This window comes from Anguilla rostrata, unplaced genomic scaffold (genome assembly GCF_018555375.3).
Source record: "Anguilla rostrata isolate EN2019 unplaced genomic scaffold, ASM1855537v3 scaf1074, whole genome shotgun sequence".
NCBI lineage: Eukaryota > Metazoa > Chordata > Actinopteri > Anguilliformes > Anguillidae > Anguilla > Anguilla rostrata.
This window is the reverse complement of record NW_026986415.1, coordinates 1-22437: the sequence shown is the minus strand read 5'-3', so window position 1 is coordinate 22437 and position 22437 is coordinate 1. Positions and strand designations below refer to the sequence as shown.

Genomic DNA, 22437 nt, shown 5'->3' with positions numbered 1-22437 from the left:
ATCCACGCCAAATCATATAAACAAAACCAACCAAACCAAACTTTAGCATATTGCATAAGGGCCATAACTGATCATGTGGAAGTGAATAGGCAGGGCATACTGAAAGTGTGAGATGGTCCAAAGTCCAAAGGTACCAATCTGGGAGTGTTTCAAACTCAAACACAATTTTGAAGACGGACAAGAAAGAAGAGGGAGTAAAATAAGGAATAAAACTGAAAAAAGAACAGAGTAAGTAGCCTGTTGTGGAGTGGGATGGAGAGAATATAAAATAAAGGTGAAGAGGTGTAGGGAGGAACGGGAATCTTCTAGTATAATCGCATTAATACGCCTAATTCAGCAACACAGGAAACTGACAATAAAATGGCGGTCAGGGTGCAATTGGCTTCTTCTTTTTTTATATTCCATTTGGGACCAAAAGTTATGTAAAAATAATTTTAAAGAATTATGTTTTACTTCAGTTTTAAAAAAATAGTTTATGATAATTTTACCTTGTGAGATATGACGGTAGTCACAGCCCTAGTAATTTGATTAAAAGAGTAGGCTACATTTTGACACCTGCAAATGTAACATTGAATAACATTCCAAACTTTTTGTCAAACCGTAGTAGTTTTGTCTAACAGACACTGATTTTGCACTGAAAAACATAGAAAAAACAGTTCAGTTTGACATGATGAGCCTTGTGTGGACAGTCTTAACTTTGTGGACAGGGAAATCTGAATTTCATTTTCTCTATAATCAAGCAGTTTGAATTTTTGTAGAATGTAGAAATGTAAAATGTGGGCAGACTGTACAGTATGTGGCGTGTTACTGTTAGTTGTTGTGTTAATGCTATTTGGCTAGCGCAGCAGGTTTAGCTAAAGCACAGTAGGATACTGAGGTCAAACTGGTAATACAGAGCTACACAAGCAATGCAGCATTAGTGTTACAGTTTTACAATTCTCCATAGAGAAGATGGCTGCACATTCAAATGTTACCTGTTGCCTAGTTAGGTCAGGCGATGGTTCCACTGACAGCACAGAGCAACTGACACATGTTGATACTTGCAGGGACAACTGTATGGGAATTACAAACTAAGTAAATACCACAGTTCCTGATCAGGACGGAGGTTCAACTAAGGAACTAAATTTAACAGAGGTAAGTCCTAGTAGCTCCTTCACATAAGCTGTCTTTCTTTCCATTTGAAAGGGGGACAGCTCACTCTATCATAGGCTATTCAGCTCACTTTGTCATAGGCTATTCAGCTCACTCTATCATAGGCTATTCAGCTCACTCTATCATAGGCTATTCAGCGCACTCTGTCATAGGCTATTCAGCTCACTCTGTCAGGCTATTCAGATCACTCTATCATAGGCTATTCAGCTCACTTTGTCATAGGCTATTCAGCTCACTCTGTCATAGGCTATTATGTTTACTCTGTTGTCATTGCTAAAGCATTTAAAATTTGTCCCTTTAAATGTTTAGCCATTTTTTTCTGCAGTTGAACATTGTTAAGTATGATGCATTGTGGAAATAATTGCATAAACTTCATCACATAATTTTACCATATGAGTGCTGCAATTCCTTGATCCTGGCCTCCAGGATGACAAACATGAAAATGACAAATAACCTTCCAGGCTGTCTAAAAAAGAATACAAACAGTCAATGACTGGAAATGGCACATAACAAACATACAGACATCATAATAGCAAACCCTACACCAAAACATATGAACAAAACCAGTCAGTTAAGGAATGGAGCTAATAAATAACTTTAGTATTGACAGAAATTATTCAGCACAAACTTTAGCATATTACGTAAGGGCCATAACTGATCATGAGGAAGTGAATGGGCAGGGCATACTGAAAGTGTGAGATGGTCCAAAGTCCAAAAGTATGAATCTGGGAGTGTTTCAAATTCAAACACCATTTTAAAGACGGACGAGAAAGAAGAGGGAGTAAAAGAAGGAATAAAACTGAAAAAAGAACAGAGTAAGTAGCCTGTTGTGGAGTGGGATGGAGAGAATATAAAATAAAGGTGAAGAGGTGTGGGGAGGAATGGGAATCTTCTAGTATAATCACATTAATACGCGTAATTCAGCAAAACAGAAAACTGACAATAAAATGGCGGTCTGGGTGCAATAGGCTTCATCTTTTTTTATATTCCATTTGGGACCAAACGTAATTTAAAAATAATTTTTAAAAAGTTTTTGTTTAATTCAGTATTTTGTAAATAGTTTATGATAATATTACCTTGTGAGATATGATAGTAGCCACAGACCTAGTAATTTGATTAAAAGAGTAGGCTACATTTTGACACCTGCAACCGTAACATTGAAAGACATTCCAAACTTTTTGTAAAACAGTAGCCTGTCTAACAGACATTCATTTTTCACCGAAATCAGGTAAATAAATAAAAGTAATGTGAGCAAACACACAGTGACGATTCAGCACTAACATCTGTGGATTTTATTTCAGTAAATTTATTTATTAATTTCATTGATATATCTATTTATTAAACAATGTAAATTCAGTCCGTGGTTTTGTCAGAAAAGTTTTTTCTTTTCCAACTAGTGTCATATTTATAAATTAACTTATTCTTAAGAAAAAAATAAGACACATTAGGAACAACTGGATTTTCCCACATGGCAATAATAGGCCTATGGAAGCCTATTTCTCTTGAACAGAGATTTATTGATAGAATAACAGTTTTGTTGTACACGATGACCCTTGTATGGACTGGGAAGTCAGAAATTAGTTTTCTCTATATATCAAGCAGTTTGAATTTGTGCATAATGTAGAAATGTAAAATGTGGGCAGACTGTACAGTATGTGGCATGTTACTGTTACAGTTGAGTTAATTCTATTTGGCTAACACAGCAGGTTTAGCTAAAGCACAATAGGATACTGAGGTCAAACTGGTAATACAGAGCTACACAGGGGCGACATAGCTCAGGAGGTAAGACCGATTGTCTGGCAGTCGGAGGATTTCCGGTTCAAACCCCGCCCTGGGCATGTTGAAGTGTCCTTGAGCAAGACACCTAACCCCTAACTGCTCTGGTGAATGAGAGGCATCAATTGTAAAGTGCTTTGGATAAAAGCGCTATATAAATGCAGTCCATTTACACAAGCAATGCAGCATTAGTGTTACAGTTCTATAATTCTCCATAGAGAAGAAGGCTGCACATTCAAATGTTACCTGTTGCCTAGTTAGGTCAGTTGATGGTTCCACAGATGGCACAGAGCAACTGACGCATTTTGATACATGCAGGGACAGCAGCAGAAACGGTTTCCAGCTCACTCCTTTATAGGCTATTCAGCTCACTCTATCATAGGCTATTCAGCTCACTCTGTCATAGGCTATTCAGTTCACTCTGCCATAGGCTATTCAGCTTGCTTTGTCATAGGCTATTCAGCTCACTCTGTCATAGGCTACCCAATGTTTCCTCAGTTATTTCAAGTCACTTGGCCCTGTGTGTATAAGCATACAGAACATGGACAGGCCAAACATATGTGTGGATGGGTTTGTAAGAGTGAAGATTGATTGAACAGGCGTCAATATATCCAATTTGTATTGCTATGTATGTATTTAGCTGCCCAGCCTTTCTATTGCATGAATGATTGTATGTTTCTTGGTATAAATGTTTTTTCATAAATGTGAATGTAACATGCTGCGAGGGAAATGTGCCCATGGGGATAAAGAAGTTTTCTATGTATGTATGTACAATATGCATTTCACATGCAGTATTTATTGTAAGTAGCAAATATACAACAACTTGTAGATTTAGTAAAATGAAGTTCACGAGCAAGTATAAACATATGTTTTCTGGAGGAATATGCTTCCCGTAGGTATTCGCCAGCAGATTTGTACATGAAGTTAAATGTGTTGCATGAGGCAATTAGAAATATTTCACAGTTTGATGCTATACACAAAGTTTGAATGACATTGTAAAATGGTAAGATTAAAAAATACAGGGCCAAGTGACGTGAATCAATTGAGGAAACATTGGGTAGCATTGCTTTGAAATACAGTTTATGTAATTTCGGTGAGGCAAGATAGCCTATATAGTTCGTAGTACAGTAACTTGCCGTCATTTTGATATCAATACTTTTAATGGCAGGCCTAGATTTTGCCAGTTTGAATGAATGAGTTATAGACAGTGTATGTCTTGTATGTGTGAGTAACTTGGCATTTTTGTATGTTGAAAACATGTTTTTTATGCGATATTATTTCTTTTTGCAAAGTCTTTGTTATGAGAAAGTGAGAAATGCGAAGTGACCCTGTAAGAAACGGTTGTGGATTATGGCTATCCTTGTGTGAATTTGTACAGTCTGATGAGCGTGTACCGTTGAGCACTTTCGCTTTGCTATATATGTAAAACACTGGCTGTGCGTATAAATGCATGAGAAACGCAGCTGAAATATGCCCAGTGTATGTACTCACGGATTTGACAACCATCCTACGAGCCTTGATTGACAAAATTATCAGCAAGCCCATAGAATTATAGCTCCCCACGTCGCAACTTGTGTACCCTTCTGTCCTGCTCCGTCTTCTGTTATTTCGTCGAGATGCACTTTTAGTGTTTGTAAGGTTTATAAGGCAGTTTGATAGGCTGATATGCAGGTAGGAGTCCTCTTCGCTGTTTTTCTAAGGTAGATCAGTGACCTTATGTGAGAATTGGAAGTAGTAGAAGCGGAACACTTGATAGGGGGGAATAGGAGCAGACGCATATGTCCCAGCAATCTTTGCATATGATAATTGTTAAAATAACAATAGTACGAGAGAAATGAGGAGAAATGATGAAATTGACTAGTTGAAACAATATGTTTTTTTTTAGCAGAATGGGCATGTAGGTGAAGTTTGACATGATGACAGACTATAGTGCAAAGTAAATTAAGTGACCATGAGCAATTTGTGTTTCCTTATTGAACGGTATAAGCAATCCCTCGTGAAAGTAGTGGGTGAAGTAACGTGTGATAATGTATAGGGAATCTATTGCCCTGATGTGCTGTTCTCATGTTGAGTACTAGTAGTTATAATTATGATTGAGTCATGATTTTAAATGTAATGTTTTAATGGGGAGTTGCAGAACGTACATATGTAGTAATTGTTTGTATGTGGCTAGATAGAGAATAGGGCGAGATGACATGAATGTAGAAACGTGGCGTTTGCTGATAAGAAGGTTTTGTACGGTAGCCAAGTGAAGAAATATAGGTAGTAGGAATGGCACAGTGGTCAGCTGGTGTAACTTTTTAAGAAAATCAATACATTTGCCGTCATGAAATGTATATGGGTGGCCGTGAGTGAGTTTTGGTAAAGCAAATATAAGCGTAAGAAAACGTTAGTGTAAAAGAGGAAATTATCTGCCTTAGGGCGAGGCGGGATTCAATCCATAATGAATGCTGTCTGCTGAAATGGGGTGAGAATGTGCAGAATTGAATGTTTTTAAGGGCTGAGTGTCTGTGGCTATGGTTATTTCTGTGGGGAACCCTGAAGTGCCAAACTCTCGGTGCTGTATAGGTATGGGGCATGCCCCCGCCAAGGCGTAACTTGGTGGGATGGCATACCTGGCATCCCAATATTTGACATGAAGCTGATCTACACCAGAATGTATGTAAGACATTAAGCTGATCTCAGGCCTGAGGAACAGTGTCGTGCTCTTCCATGGCTTGCTACTTCTCTGGAGTATAAAACTGAGGCAACACACTTATAAAATCAATTTTTCATCAAAAGCAACAAACTCACAAATGAAGAAAAAAATGGTTGTTGACATTCAAAAATATGGCAATGGGTCAAAAACTAAACAAAGAAAGGAATATATGACTTAATACTGTGAGACCAAATATTAATAATTTTAAAACCACTGGAGTAGAGTTAAACCTGTCCAGTAGAGGGTGCTAGTGTATCTTAGCCCAATGCACAGTGAGGTAGATGGTTCAGGGAGCAAAGAACAATCCAGTGGCCACAGTTGGAGAATTACAGAACTTGGTTGCATCGGGGGTCACCAAGTTTCCAAATCCACAATTAATTGCTACCTTAGATGCTCCAAAATAAGATGTTACCTCCATGCCTAAACACTATTTGGAATGGTTTCAGGAAAAATGATTTTACTGGGAGTAATCAACAGTTTCAAGAATCTAAATTGTCTCCTTTCATCTACTGTGGTCCGGAGAGATGACATTAGAGCTCTTTGGCCAAGCATAGTTGTTAGCCGATTTCATTTGTGGCCTTTCTGTTAGCTTGAACTAGTCTGCCCATTTTCCTCTGATCTCTCATTAACAAGGTGTTTTTTGTTTATTACACCATTCTCTGTGAACTCTAGAGACTGTACTGCATGAAAATCCCAGGAGGGCAGCTGTTTCTGTGATGCTAGAACCACCACATCTGGCACCATCCATCTGGCACAGTCGCTTAGATCACACATCTTGCCCATTCTAATAGGTATGGAGCTGGTCTTGTAACCTATAGGTCGCAGGTTCGATTCCCAGGTAGGACACTGCCGTTGTACCCTTGAGCTAGGTACCTAACCTGTATTGCTTCAGTATATATCCAGCTGTATGGATGCAATGTAAAATACTATGCAAAATAAAAACTTGTTTAAGTCGCCCTGGATAAGAGTGTCTGCTAAATGCCTGCAATGCAAAGTAAATGTTTTACTGGGAGTAATCAGTCAAACCCAGAAATCTAGCATTTTCAAAATGACATTGTCTCATCTACTGTTAAATGAGATGACATCATTATGTAACCCTATTTTACTGTGTGCTTATGCTTTTCGTCCCTTCCACGAATAACCCTGACCGTAAAGTCTGCGTTGTGTTGTTTTATGTGTGGGTCTTGGTGGAAGAAAAGGAGTATAGGGAGAGTTTGTGGTTGCGGTTGAAACACAGCAGTGTTGTTTCTTTGGTGGCAGATGAAGCAGTTGAAACAGCAGCATGCAGTCAGTCTCACACATCCAGCCTTTCAGAATTAAAACAGTTATGGCTGAATTAGTTACATGGCCAACTACACTACACTGCAGCTACATATAGCTAGCGTAGCACACATGCTTCACATTAGTTCAATTTGCATAAACAAGTAGTTAAAGTCTAATAAACATATGGCAAGAAATAAAAGAATATAGCTAGTAAAACACTAAGTAGTAGCAAATACAATCAACATTTAATCCACAACCAAATTAGTTGTGCGCTTCATTCATTTTCAATAGCGAAATAAATAGCTACTAGTCATGCCAGTGCCATAAATAAAGATGAACACTGCATACTTTATGTAAATCATTGACCGCAAATAGTAACATATAATGAACATCAAACATATTATCTTCCATATTTCATGAACAAATTACATGAATGGGTAACATTAATCAAGGTATAAAACTGTTTTGAGGGAGAGAAATATTTCGGTTTCCTACCTTTCAGAATTAAAACAGTTATGGCTTGACCTTGATCTCAGACGACAGTGACTGTACCAGAACGGAGCAGCGCCCCCTGGTGGCAGCCCTATTTTAGTCCTCCATCCTACGGTTACATTACATTGCAGGCATTTAGCAGTCACTGTTATCCAGAGTGACTTACACAACTTTTACATTGCATCCATTTATACAGTCAGATATATGCTGAAGCAATGCTGGTTAGGTAACTTGCTCAAGGATACAATGGCAGTTTTCTACCCTAGAATCAAACCTGTGATCCTTAGGCTATAAGACTAGTTCCTTACCCATTATACTACATCGTTCATTGCACCATTCTTTGTAAACTGTATTGCATGAAGATCCCAGGAGGGCAGCTGTTTCTGTGATGGTGGAACCACTACGTCTGGCACCGACAGTCATGCCACAGTCAAAGTCACTTAGATCACACATCTTGTCCATTACAATATTTGCTCAAACAAAAAACTAAACATCTTCACTATGTCTGCATAGTTTATATATTGAGTTGTAGCCACATGATTTCTGTTTGGTGGAGTAGGCTATTTGCATTAATGAGCGGGTGTACATTATAAAGTTGCTGGTATATAATACAAAGGATATGGGTTTGGTGTTGATATAGGGAGGTGTATACAGAAACAGGCCTCTTATATACTGGTAAATACAGCGGTGGATCTTTAATGTTACGGGGCTGTTCTGCTTCCACTGATCCTTGGGCCCTTGTTAAAAACAACAGCATCATGAACTCTACCCAGGTACCAGGACATTTTAGCCAGAAACCTGGTTGCCTCTGCCAGCAGACTGAAAGCCACTAGTGGATCTTTGAGCAAAACAGTGACCTCAAGCACACGTTACTATTCACAAATAAATGATTAATTAACCACATAAGCCACATTTTTTCAATGAGTACAGTCTCCAGACTTGAACTCCATTGGAAACCTGCAGTTTTAATTGAACAGGACAGTTCTTTAGCAAAGATCAAAAGATATTAAGGATCTGGATGGAGGAAGGGTCTAAGATCCCTCCCAATGTGTTCTCCAAGACGTTATTCATAAAGACTCAGTGCCATTATCCTTGCAAGGGGAGGGTGAACAAAGTTCTGAATAAGGGGTGGAGGGGGCAATAATTGTGACACTTATTTTCTGGAAATAAATGTATAATCTGAGAAATGTGCAATTTTGACCGATTCCATTGAATTCCATTGAATCGTTAACAAAAAATATTTATCAAGTTGTACAATCAATATAGAGCTTACCACTTACATTTATGTAATACAGTTGCTGTATAGAACGTGTTTAGAGCCTATTTAAATTATTGATTGCTTCCTGTCAACACTGGCGTGTATATGCATGTCTCTGTATATTAGTGTGTCTATATGTGTGTTCAGTGTGTTCTCATTTTGTGTGTTTACAGGTTGGCTAGTTTGGGATAGAACCCACATGTGGTGTAAACTGGTCTGATGTGTTCCAGTCTCCTGAGATAGGGGGCGCTGTTTCTAAAATGAGTCACTCAGGAGAGCCAGACACCAAAGGAGGAACCCTCAGCACTAACAGAAAGAGGTATGAATGCACAAATCAGATATTTAATGTGATGTGAGTTAGAGCTGCTGTAAGAGAATGAGTTAAACTGGAAGCTCTGTCTCCATGTGCTGTGAGTTAGAGCTGCAGTAAGTGGATGAGTTTAACTGGAAGCTCTGTCTCCATGTGCTGTGAGTTAGAGCTGCAGTAAGAGGATGAGTTTAACTGGAAGCTCTGTCTCCATATGCTGTGAGTTAGAGCTGCAGTAAGAGGATGAGTTTAACTGGAAGCTCTGTCTATATGTTCGGTGAGTTAGAGCTGCAGTAAGAGGATGAGTTTAACTGGACGTTCTGTCTCCACGTGCTGTGAGTTAGAGCTTCAGTAAGAGAATGAGTGTAACTGGAAGCTCTGTCTCCATGATTTGATCACAGGGTCCAGGAGGAAAGAGCAGGGTCACCTGTACCCAGCTGTCTGTCTATGAAGAGTGATCGTTCAATGGCTCATCTTATTGACTTCAAAGGGGAATTTACAGCTGATTCAAGGTAATTACACAGGTTCATACTGACACTACTGTTTAATTCTACTTCAATCTGGCTGGTATCGTTCACGTGTAGGTGGAGGTATTATGTCACTTTCTGACGTGCAGTGAGTTAGAGCTGCAGTAAGAGGATGAGTTTAACTGGAAGCTCTGTCTCCATGTGCCGTAGGTTAGAGCTGCAGTAAGAGAATGAGTTTAACTGGAAGCTCTGTCTCCATGTGCTGTGAGTTAGAGCTGCAATGAGGTGATGGGTTTAAATTGAAGCTCTGTCTCCATGTGCTGTGAGTTAGAGCTGCAGTAAGAGAACGAGTTTAACTGGAAGTATTTTGTCATATTCAGGTATTGATAGTGTATGATATCACTTTCAGGTGTAGGTGGGTGTTTTATGCCACATTCAGGTGTAGGTGGGTGCATTATATCATATTCAGTTGTAGACAGGTGGGTTATGTCATTATCCGGTATAAATGGGTATATTGTGCCACATTCAAGTGTAGGTGGGTGTTGCTGAGCAGAGTAAATTCTCCCCTTAGAATAACCAGACACAACGAGGTATATCCATCTTAGAAATAGGATTTATTTCTGCAGAACATGTTTGGCACTTACACAAAAGATGGAAACGCTCAAACTGAAGACAACTGGGGCACTCCCTCCTTTTTAATAGCACAAAGTGTTTTACCTATGATTTGTACAGTTCTATTTCTTATTTATGCATGGCTAATATACGAGCATATAGTAAGACTGAAAAAAGTAAATGATTGGCTGTGTCTAGTAATATAGCATGAATACTGAATAAGCACATGGTGACCGTTTAGTCTTCAGTGTTACATAAACAAGCTTTAAATCAGATATAATAGTTTGGTCTTTTATTGATCGGTTGCTTTCAGAGTCCTGGGCATCATGGCATCACAGCCGGTTCCTCCCTGGCAGGATGGCAGGGGGAGGATAAGGAGGAAAGCCAAGCTCACCAGTTTGGACTTCTAGAAGTGTATAAGACAGAGAGAAAGAAAATGCATACACACAGACACACACACACAAACGCACATACATACATTGTTTTTAACTTCAGGCGTAGGTGGGTGTATTATGGCATGTTCAGGTGTAGGTGGGTGTGTTATGTCACATTCCAATTTAGGTGGGTGTATTATGTCACATTCCGGTGTGGGTGGGTGTGTTATGGTGTGTTCAGGTGTAGGTGTGGTATACCGTGTTGGCTCACCGCTGTTTAGATGGTGTTTTTTCTTGTTAAATTTCTGCAATAAATGACCCTGGATCCATTACCTGCAGTATCAGAGTTAAACTTCCCCTCCCTCCATTCCTCACTCTGTCCCTGTATTCTAGCTGTTAACACAGCTCAGATAGAAGTGGCTTCATATTTCATGTGAATTAATCAACAAGGAGCAAACTGCAACCACATTTTATGCAGTTTAGGACAACCCACGTATTATAATACTTACATGGATATGTAAATACATATTTTTGGTTTGGTGGTGAATGGGTCTGCTTTAGATATTAGTGCATGCACTAACTTTGTCTAACAGGGAGTAATATAAATCTCCCCTACTAAACAGGAAGAATACCAGTAAACCCCCCAGTATGTAGAAGCAGATCCAGACAACAGGTGATGGGCTGGTGGAGGGTGAGTGCAGTTCTGAGCAGCAGCAGTGAAGCAGGCAAAAGCAGCGCAGGCAAGCAGCAGCACTGAGAGGTCTTATTGGTGGTTTAAAAAGGCGCTCCATTGGTGATGTGAGCCTGTGATTGGATGGGTAAGAGAAGAGTGTTGTGTGTATGCAATTGGATGATTGTGGAAACGCGCGAGTATGAGGTTAATGGAGCCGACCGATTGGTCAGCTGCAATTTTTGAGTTTCCTGACAGAACTTGCTTTGCGCATTCTGTGCACAACGCTCATTCGTTTCTAACTCTGATGTGTGTACAAGAAAGAAACTACGCAAATGGTTCAGTACACAATGTGTAAAACAGATTCTTCTGGATAGAGCTGCTGTAAGAGGATGAGTTTAACTGGAAGCCCTGTCTCTATGTGTTGTGAGATTGAGCTGCAGTATGAGGATGAGTTTAACTGGAAGCTCTGTCTCCATGTGATGTGTGTTAGAGCTGCAGTAAGAGGATGAGTTTAACTGGAAGATCTGTCTCCATGTGCTGTGAGTTAGAGCTTCAGTAAGAGAGTGAGTTTAAATGGAAGTTCTGTTTCTATGCGCTGTCAGTTAGAGCTTCAGGAAGATGGTTAGTTTAACTGGAAGCTCTGTCTCCATGTGCTGTAGGTTAGATCTGCAGTAAGAGAATGAGTTTAACTGGAAGCTCTGTCTACATGATTTGTTCACAGGGTTCAGGTAGAAAGAGCAGGGTCACCTGTACCCAGCTGTGTGTCTATGAAGAGTGATCATTCAATGGGGAGGATACTCAACTTCAGAGAAGAGTATCCAGGTGATTCAAGGTAAATGAACAGATTCATGTTGACACTACTATTTAATTGAACCTAAATCTGACTGGCTTATTTCTGGTGTAGGTTGGGTGTTTTATGCCACATTCAGGTGTAGGTGGGTGTATTATTTCACATTCAGGTGTCGATGGATGTATTATGTCATTTTCAGGTGTAGATGAGCATATTATGTCACATTCATGTGTAGATGGGTGTATAATGTCACATTTTGATGTAGGTGGGTGTGTTATGTCATATTCAGGGGTTGATGGTTTATTATATCATATTCAGGTGTAGGTTGGTGTTGTTTGTCATCTTCAGGTGTGGGTGAGTGTATTATGTCACATTCTAATGTTGGTAGGTATATTATGTCCAATTCAGATGTTTATGGTGTGTTATTATTATATTCCGGTGTCGGTGGTTGTTTTATGTCGTTGTCAGGTGTAGATGGGTGTATTATGTCATTATCCGGTTTAGGTAGGTGTATTATGTCAGAGTGTGTGTTAGAGCTGCAGAGAGAGGATGAGTTTAACTGGATGCTCTGTCTAGTTTTTTTGTGAGTTTAGAGCTGCAGTAAGAGCATGAGTTTAACTGGAAGATCTGTCTCCATGTGCTGTGAGTTAGAGCTTCAGTAAGAGAATGAGTTTAAATGGAAGTTCTGTTTCTATGCACTGTCAGTTAGAGCTTCAGGAAGATGGTTAGTTTAACTGGAAGCTCTGTCTCCATGTGCTGTAGGTTAGATCTGCTGTAAGAGAATGAGTTTAACTGGAAGCTCTGTCTCCATGTTTTGTTCACAGGGTTCAGGTGGAAAGAGCAGGGTCACCTGTACCCAGCTGTGTGTCTATGAAGAGTGATCATTCAATGGGGAGGATACTCAACTTCAGAGAAGAGTTTCCAGGTGATTCAAGGTAAATGAACAGGTTCAGGTTGACACTACTATTTAATTAAACCTAAATCTGACTGGCTAATTTCTGGTGTAGGTTGGGTGCTCCATGCCATTCAGGTATAGGTGGTTGTATTGTGCCAAACTCAGGTTTTGATAATATATTATATCATATTCAGGTGTAGATGGGTGTGTTGTGCCATATTCAGGTGTAGGTGGGTGTATTATGTCACATTGAGGTGTAGGTGGGTGTATTATGTCACATTGAGGTGTAGGTTGGTGTATTGTGTCACATTGAGGTGTAGGTGGGTGTAGTATGTGACACTGAGGTGTAGGTTTGGTTTATTGTCAAATTCAGGTGTCGATTGAGTGTAATATATCACACAAAGGTGTTGATGGTGTGTTTTGTCATTCCGGTGTAGGTGTGTGCACTATGTAAAATTGAAGTGTTGGTGGACATACTATGTCATATTTTGATGTAGGATAAGTATGTTTCTGTCACATTATATTGTTGGTGGGCGTATTGTGTAACATTCAGGTGTAGGTGGGTGTATTATGTCACATTGAGGTGTAGGTGGGTGTATTATGTCATTGAGGTGTAGGTGGCTGTATTATGTCACATTGAGGTGTAGGTGGGTGTATTATACCATATTCAGGTGTAGGTGGGTGTATTGTGCCACATTCAGACATAGATTATTATATTATATGCAGATGTAGGTGGGTGTATTATGTCATGTTCAGGTGTAGATTGGCATGTTATGTCACATTCACGTGTTGATGGTATATTATCCATGCTTTGTTCACAGGACCCAGGTAGAAAGAGCAGAGTCACCTGTACCCAGCTGTATGTCTATGAAGAGTGATCATTCAATGGGGAGGATACTCAACTTCAGAGAAGAGTATCCAGGTGATTCAAGGTAAATGAACAGATTCATGTTGACACTACTATTTAATTGAACCTAAATCTGACTGGCTTATTTCTGGTGTAGGTTGGGTGTTTTATGCCACATTCAGGTGTAGGTGGGTGTATTATTTCACATTCAGGTGTCGATGGATGTATTATGTCATTTTCAGGTGTAGATGAGCATATTATGTCACATTCATGTGTAGATGGGTGTATAATGTCACATTTTGATGTAGGTGGGTGTGTTATGTCATATTCAGGGGTTGATGGTTTATTATATCATATTCAGGTGTAGGTTGGTCTTGTTTGTCATCTTCAGGTGTGGGTGAGTGTATTATGTCACATTCTAATGTTGGTAGGTATATTATGTCCCATTCAGCTGTTTATGGTGTGTTATTATTATATTCCGGTGTCGGTGGTTGTTTTATGTGATTAACAGGTGTAGATGGGTGTATTATGTCATTATCGGTGTAGATGGGTGTATTATGTCAGAGTGTGTGTTAGAGCTGCAGTGAGAGGATGAGTTTAACTGGATGCTCTGTCTCCATGTGCTGTGAGTTAGAGCTTCAGTAAGAGAATGAGTTTAAATGGAAGCTCTGTTTCTATGCACTGTCAGTTAGAGCTTCAGGAAGATGGTTAGTTTAACTGGAAGCTCTGTCTCCATTTGCTGTAGGTTAGATCTGCAGTAAGAGAATGAGTTTAACTGGAAGCTCTGTCTCCATGTTTTGTTCACAGGGTTCAGGTAGAAAGAGCAGGGTCACCTGTACCCAGCTGTGTGTCTATGAAGAGTGATCATTCAATGGGGAGGATACTCAACTTCAGAGAAGAGTTTCCAGGTGATTCAAGGTAAATGAACAGGTTCATGTTGACACTACTATTTAATTAAACCTAAATCTGACTGGCTAATTTCTGGTGTAGGTTGGGTGCTCCATGCCATTCAGGTATAGGTGGTTGTATTGTGCCAAACTCAGGTTTTGATAATATATTATATCATATTCAGGTGTAGATGGGTGTGTTGTGCCATATTCAGGTGTAGGTGGGTGTATTATGTCACATTGAGGTGTAGGTGGGTGTATTATGTCACATTGAGGTGTAGGTTGGTGTATTGTGTCACATTGAGGTGTAGGTGGGTGTAGTATGTGACACTGAGGTGTAGGTTTGGTTTATTGTCAAATTCAGGTGTCGATTGAGTGTAATATATCACACAAAGGTGTTGATGGTGTGTTTTGTCATTCCGGTGTAGGTGTGGCACTATGTAAAATTGAAGTGTTGGTGGACATACTATGTCATATTTTGATGTAGGATAAGTATGTTTCTGTCACATTATATTGTTGGTGGGCGTATTGTGTAACATTCAGGTGTAGGTGGGTGTATTATGTCACATTGAGGTGTAGGTGGGTGTATTATGTCATTGAGGTGTAGGTGGCTGTATTATGTCACATTGAGGTGTAGGTGGGTGTATTATGCCATATTCAGGTGTAGGTGGATGTATTGTGCCACATTCAGACATAGATTATTATTTTATATGCAGATGTAGGTGGGTGTATTATGTCATTTTCAGGTGTAGATGGTATATTATCCATGCTTTGTTCACAGGACCCAGGTAGAAAGAGCAGAGTCACCTGTACCCAGCTGTATGTCTATGAAGAGTGATCATTCAATGGGGAGGATACTCAACTTCAGAGAAGAGTATCCAGGTGATTCAAGGTAAATGAACAGATTCATGTTGACACTACTATTTAATTGAACCTAAATCTGACTGGCTTATTTCTGGTGTAGGTTGGGTGTTTTATGCCACATTCAGGTGTAGGTGGGTGTATTATTTCACATTCAGGTGTCGATGGATGTATTATGTCATTTTCAGGTGTAGATGAGCATATTGTGTCACATTCATGTGTAGATGGGTGTATAATGTCACATTTTGATGTAGGTGGGTGTGTTATGTCATATTCAGGGGTTGATGGTTTATTATATCATATTCAGGTGTAGGTTGGTGTTGTTTGTCATCTTCAGGTGTGGGTGAGTGTATTATGTCACATTCTAATGTTGGTAGGTATATTATGTCCAATTCAGATGTTTATGGTGTGTTATTATTATATTCCGGTGTCGGTGGTTGTTTTATGTCATTGTCAGGTGTAGATGGGTGTATTATGTCATTATCCGGTTTAGGTAGGTGTATTATGTCAGAGTGTGTGTTAGAGCTGCAGAGAGAGGATGAGTTTAACTGGATGCTCTGTCTAGTTTTTTTGTGAGTTTAGAGCTGCAGTAAGAGCATGAGTTTAACTGGAAGATCTGTCTCCATGTGCTGTGAGTTAGAGCTTCAGTAAGAGAATGAGTTTAAATGGAAGTTCTGTTTCTATGCACTGTCAGTTAGAGCTTCAGGAAGATGGTTAGTTTAACTGGAAGCTCTGTCTCCATGTGCTGTAGGTTAGATCTGATGTAAGAGAATGAGTTTAACTGGAAGCTCTGTCTCCATGTTTTGTTCACAGGGTTCAGGTGGAAAGAGCAGGGTCACCTGTACCCAGCTGTGTGTCTATGAAGAGTGATCATTCAATGGGGAGGATACTCAACTTCAGAGAAGAGTTTCCAGGTGATTCAAGGTAAATGAACAGGTTCAGGTTGACACTACTATTTAATTAAACCTAAATCTGACTGGCTAATTTCTGGTGTAGGTTGGGTGCTCCATGCCATTCAGGTATAGGTGGTTGTATTGTGCCAAACTCAGGTTTTGATAATATATTATATCATATTCAGGTGTAGATGGGTGTGTTGTGCCATATTCAGGTGTAGGTGGGTGTATTATGTCACATTGAGGTGTAGGTGGGTGTATTATGTCACATTGAGGTGTAGGTTGGTGTATTGTGTCACATTGAGGTGTAGGTGGGTGTAGTATGTGACACTGAGGTGTAGGTTGGTTTATTGTCAAATTCAGGTGTCGATTGAGTGTAATATATCACACAAAGGTGTTGATGGTGTGTTTTGTCATTCCGGTGTAGGTGTGTGCACTATGTAAAATTGAAGTGTTGGTGGACATACTATGTCATATTTTGATGTAGGATAAGTATGTTTCTGTCACATTATATTGTTGGTGGGCGTATTGTGTAACATTCAGGTGTAGGTGGGTGTATTATGTCACATTGAGGTGTAGGTGGGTGTATTATGTCATTGAGGTGTAGGTGGCTGTATTATGTCACATTGAGGTGTAGGTGGGTGTATTATACCATATTCAGGTGTAGGTGGGTGTATTGTGCCACATTCAGACATAGATTATTATATTATATGCAGATGTAGGTGGGTGTATTATGTCATGTTCAGGTGTAGATTGGCATGTTATGTCACATTCACGTGTTGATGGTATATTATCCATGCTTTGTTCACAGGACCCAGGTAGAAAGAGCAGAGTCACCTGTACCCAGCTGTATGTCTATGAAGAGTGATCATTCAATGGGGAGGATACTCAACTTCAGAGAAGAGTATCCAGGTGATTCAAGGTAAATGAACAGATTCATGTTGACACTACTATTTAATTGAACCTAAATCTGACTGGCTTATTTCTGGTGTAGGTTGGGTGTTTTATGCCACATTCAGGTGTAGGTGGGTGTATTATTTCACATTCAGGTGTCGATGGATGTATTATGTCATTTTCAGGTGTAGATGAGCATATTATGTCACATTCATGTGTAGATGGGTGTATAATGTCACATTTTGATGTAGGTGGGTGTGTTATGTCATATTCAGGGGTTGATGGTTTATTATATCATATTCAGGTGTAGGTTGGTCTTGTTTGTCATCTTCAGGTGTGGGTGAGTGTATTATGTCACATTCTAATGTTGGTAGGTATATTATGTCCAATTCAGATGTTTATGGTGTGTTATTATTATATTCCGGTGTCGGTGGTTGTTTTATGTCATTGTCAGGTGTAGATGGGTGTATTATGTCATTATCCGGTGTAGGTAGGTGTATTATGTCAGAGTGTGTGTTAGAGCTGCAGTGAGAGGATGAGTTTAACTGGATGCTCTGTCTCCATGTGCTGTGAGTTAGAGCTTCAGTAAGAGAATGAGTTTAAATGGAAGCTCTGTTTCTATGCACTGTCAGTTAGAGCTTCAGGAAGATGGTTAGTTTAACTGGAAGCTCTGTCTCCATTTGCTGTAGGTTAGATCTGCAGTAAGAGAATGAGTTTAACTGGAAGCTCTGTCTCCATGTTTTGTTCACAGGGTTCAGGTAGAAAGAGCAGGGTCACCTGTACCCAGCTGTGTGTCTATGAAGAGTGATCATTCAATGGGGAGGATACTCAACTTCAGAGAAGAGTTTCCAGGTGATTCAAGGTAAATGAACAGGTTCATGTTGACACTACTATTTAATTAAACCTAAATCTGACTGGCTAATTTCTGGTGTAGGTTGGGTGCTCCATGCCATTCAGGTATAGGTGGTTGTATTGTGCCAAACTCAGGTTTTGATAATATATTATATCATATTCAGGTGTAGATGGGTGTGTTGTGCCATATTCAGGTGTAGGTGGGTGTATTATGTCACATTGAGGTGTAGGTGGGTGTATTATGTCACATTGAGGTGTAGGTTGGTGTATTATGTCACATTGAGGTGTAGGTGGGTGTAGTATGTGACACTGAGGTGTAGGTTTGGTTTATTGTCAAATTCAGGTGTCGATTGAGTGTAATATATCACACAAAGGTGTTGATGGTGTGTTTTGTCATTCCGGTGTAGGTGTGTGCACTATGTAAAATTGAAGTGTTGGTGGACATACTATGTCATATTTTGATGTAGGATAAGTATGTTTCTGTCACATTATATTGTTGGTGGGCGTATTGTGTAACATTCAGGTGTAGGTGGGTGTATTATGTCACATTGAGGTGTAGGTGGGTGTATTATGTCATTGAGGTGTAGGTGGCTGTATTATGTCACATTGAGGTGTAGGTGGGTGTATTATGCCATATTCAGGTGTAGGTGGATGTATTGTGCCACATTCAGACATAGATTATTATATTATATGCAGATGTAGGTGGGTGTATTATGTCATTTTCAGGTGTAGATGGTATATTATCCATGCTTTGTTCACAGGACCCAGGTAGAAAGAGCAGAGTCACCTGTACCCAGCTGTATGTCTATGAAGAGTGATCATTCAATGGGGAGGATACTCAACTTCAGAGAAGAGTATCCAGGTGATTCAAGGTAAATGAACAGATTCATGTTGACACTACTATTTAATTGAACCTAAATCTGACTGGCTTATTTCTGGTGTAGGTTGGGTGTTTTATGCCACATTCAGGTGTAGGTGGGTGTATTATTTCACATTCAGGTGTCGATGGATGTATTATGTCATTTTCAGGTGTAGATGAGCATATTGTGTCACATTCATGTGTAGATGGGTGTATAATGTCACATTTTGATGTAGGTGGGTGTGTTATGTCATATTCAGGGGTTGATGGTTTATTATATCATATTCAGGTGTAGGTTGGTGTTTTTTGTCATCTTCAGGTGTGGGTGAGTGTATTATGTCACATTCTAATGTTGGTAGGTATATTATGTCCAATTCAGATGTTTATGGTGTGACAATACGGGTGCTGGGACCCAGGCGCAGAGTGGGGGAAAAAAAACACGAAACTCAAAAAGGGAAAATTAACAAAGATTTTACTAACACAAAAAAGGCAAACACAAACAGGGAACAGGCAAGGCCACAAAGGGCAAAACAACAAACTCAAAACATATCAAATGAAACAGAAAACAAGAGGAACTCACAAACATGGGTAGGGCGGAACACGGTCAGGGCAGAACACAGGCAGGCAGAGCACAAGGGCATTACAAACAAACACTTCTCAGGAACAAACACAAACAGGTAAAAAACACAGGCAGGTACAAAGCACAAGGGAAGGTCAAACAAAACACAAGTCAGGAACAAGGTACAGGCAGGTACATACGGTTTGCAACAGACAGAATTTGGGAACATACACAAGGAACCAGCACCCGAGTCAAGGGAACAGAGAACTTAAATAGACAGGGGTAACAAGACACAGGTGAACTCAAAAAACAATCAAACCAGAAGGTGGGGATAAGACACAGGTGGGAACAATGATGGGATAACGAGACAATGAAACAATCATACAATTAACAGGGGGGGAGCAGGACACAAAACAGAAGTGCCGCCATCTGGCGGCCCAACAGGGGAAACACAGACAGGAAAACAGGACCATGACATATGGTGTGTTATTATTATATTTCGGTGTCGGTGGTTGTTTTATGTCATTATCAAGTGTAGATGGGTGTATTATGTCATTATCCGGTGTAGGTAGGTGTATTATGTCAGAGTGTGTGTTAGAGCTGCAGTGAGAGGATGAGTTTAACTGGATGCTCTGTCTAGTTTTTTTGTGAGTTTAGAGCTGCAGTAAGAGCATGAGTTTAACTGGAAGATCTGTCTCCATGTGCTGTGAGTTAGAGCTTCAGTAAGAGAATGAGTTTAAATGGAAGCTCTGTTTCTATGCACTGTCAGTTAGAGCTTCAGGAAGATGGTTAGTTTAACTGGAAGCTCTGTCTCCATGTGCTGTAGGTTAGATCTGCAGTAAGAGAATGAGTTTAACTGGAAGCTCTGTCTACATGATTTGTTCACAGGGTTCAGGTAGAAAGAGCAGGGTCACCTGTACCCAGTTGTGTGTCTATGAAGATTGATCATTCAATGGGGAGGATACTCAACTTCAGAGAAGAGTTTCCAGGTGATTCAAGGTAAATGAACAGGTTCATGTTGACACTACTATTTAATTAAACCTAAATCTGACTGGCTAATTTCTGGTGTAGGTTAGGTGCTCCATACCATTCAGGCATAGGTGGTTGTATTGTGCCAAACTCAGGTTTTGATAATATATTATATCATATTCAGGTGTAGATGGGTGTGTTGTGCCATATTCAGGTGTCGATGGATGTATTATGTCATTTTCAGGTGTAGATGAACATATTACGACACATTGAGGTGTTGGTGGCTAATTTCTGGTGTAGGTTGGGTGCTCCATGTCATATTCATTTGGACGTGGCTGTGTCATGTCACATTCAGGTGTAGATAGTATGGTGCACTGTCTGCAGGTGTACGTGGGTGTATTATGTCACATTCAGGTACAGGTTTGGTTCATGATGTCATTTTCAGGTGCTGATGGGTGTTTTTTGTCATATTCAGTTATTGGTAGTGTATGATATCACTTTCAGGTGTAGGTGGGTGTTTTATGCCACATTCAGGTGGTGGTGGGTGTATTATTTCACATTCAGCTGTCGATGGATGTATTATGTCATTTTCAGGTGTAGATGAGCATATAATGTCACATTCATGTGTCGGTGGGAGTATAATGTCACATTTTGAAGTAGGTGGGTGTGTTATGTCATATTCAGGGGTTGATGGTTTATTATATCATATTCAGGTGTAGGTTGGTGTTGTTTGTCATCTTTAGGTGTGGGTGAGTGTATTATGTCACATTCAAATGTTGGTAGTTATATTATGTCCCATTCAGTTGTTTATGGTGTGTTATCATATTCCGTTGTCAGTGGTTGTTTTATGTCATTATCAGGTGTAGATGGGTGTATTGTTTCACGTTCACATTTTGGTGGGTGCATTATATCATCTTCAGTTGTAGATAGGTGTTATGTCATTAAGAGAATGATTTTAACTGGAAGCTCTGTCTCCATGTTTTGTTAACAGGATCCAGCAGTCACTGGATTACAGCTCTTTTAAAGAGAAGAGTTCAGATACATTATCTTCTGCAAAAAAGGTATGAGATCTTTTTTTGTAGTTTTTAATGGGTTATTTGTTTTCTTTGTGCAGTAAGTTTATTTGTGTATATAGAATTCCTATTTAATATAGTGCAAGGGTAATATTTACAAGTGCCTAACATTGCCCTTAACATTAATAACATATTGTGCCTTTTTATATTATTCATGACCATCTAAAGTGGAATATCATATGAACACAATAAACCAGCTTTTACTTAGAGCATTTTTTAATCACATTCTTAAATGTTTATTTTAATGATCTTAGTGCATAGTAAAGCACGTGGAACACATATATTTAGGTTGTGTCCAAACCCACTGATACTGGTTTAACAGTGGCTTATTTGAGCGCAGTGTAAGGCACAGGGTTCCAATGGGCTGAACTGACTGCCTTAATTACTAGGTGTGACTTGGGCATTAACATGTTATAAACCAGTCAGCATATCATCTCCCATTCCCTCTAATAGCCACCTGCACTTGCACCTTGGTGGATTGATAATATAATGGTGGATTTAAAAATCTGAAAAGACAGATTTACCTCTGTCATAAAAGACCTGTTTCTGTGCGAGTCCATTAAAATTTGGAGATCTAAAAAACAACCATCATGCACAGTGAATCCCGCAGACCATATTTGAAAATAAATAATAAAAAGGTGATTTAAAATGTCGAAATAAATGCAGTATTCACTGGGCAATGTTGTGGATTTTTTCAATCAAATAAACCATTCTGTCTGCTTGGCTGGCTATAGACGAAGCTGCTCTTCTGCCAGCTGATTCCTCCTCGCCCGTGCTGCTGGGGTATCTCGGTTCATTAATATGCATCAGCACATTCAGTTCACCATCACGCCTTCTAAAGTCCTGTAATGTGTCCTTGTTTATGTCTGACATATCCATGACTCTGGCAACGTTATGCAACACGCAACACGCCACAAAGAATATTCAGGCCTTCTGAGGGCTGTATTGTAATGTTCCACCTGACTTATGCTAACATCTGAAGTGTA

The 22437-nt window shown here is 39.7% G+C and overlaps 1 protein-coding gene across 16 annotated transcripts; it reads left to right on the top strand.

Moving 5' to 3' along the window:
- The first annotated feature begins 146 nt into the window (after window positions 1-146).
- Window positions 147-21460, top strand: LOC135247112 (microtubule-associated protein futsch-like). 16 transcript variants are annotated; one of them, XM_064320374.1, is made up of 16 exons: window positions 147-228; window positions 1047-1134; window positions 6299-6417; window positions 8813-8958; window positions 9348-9458; window positions 11794-11904; window positions 12687-12797; window positions 13579-13689; window positions 14412-14522; window positions 15273-15383; window positions 16166-16276; window positions 17057-17167; window positions 17891-18001; window positions 18753-18863; window positions 20298-20408; window positions 21370-21460. In XM_064320374.1, the coding sequence occupies exons 4-16, from the start codon at window positions 8900-8902 to the stop codon at window positions 21443-21445; spliced, it is 1356 nt and encodes a 451-aa protein (XP_064176444.1). In that variant the 5' UTR covers window positions 147-228; window positions 1047-1134; window positions 6299-6417; window positions 8813-8899; the 3' UTR covers window positions 21446-21460. The 16 variants fall into 16 exon arrangements, with proteins under 16 accessions (XP_064176444.1, XP_064176441.1, XP_064176450.1 ...); XM_064320371.1 differs by lacking the exon at window positions 6299-6417; XM_064320373.1 differs by lacking the exons at window positions 147-228; window positions 1047-1134 and adding an exon at window positions 1853-1967.
- The last annotated feature ends 977 nt before the right edge of the window (window positions 21461-22437 follow it).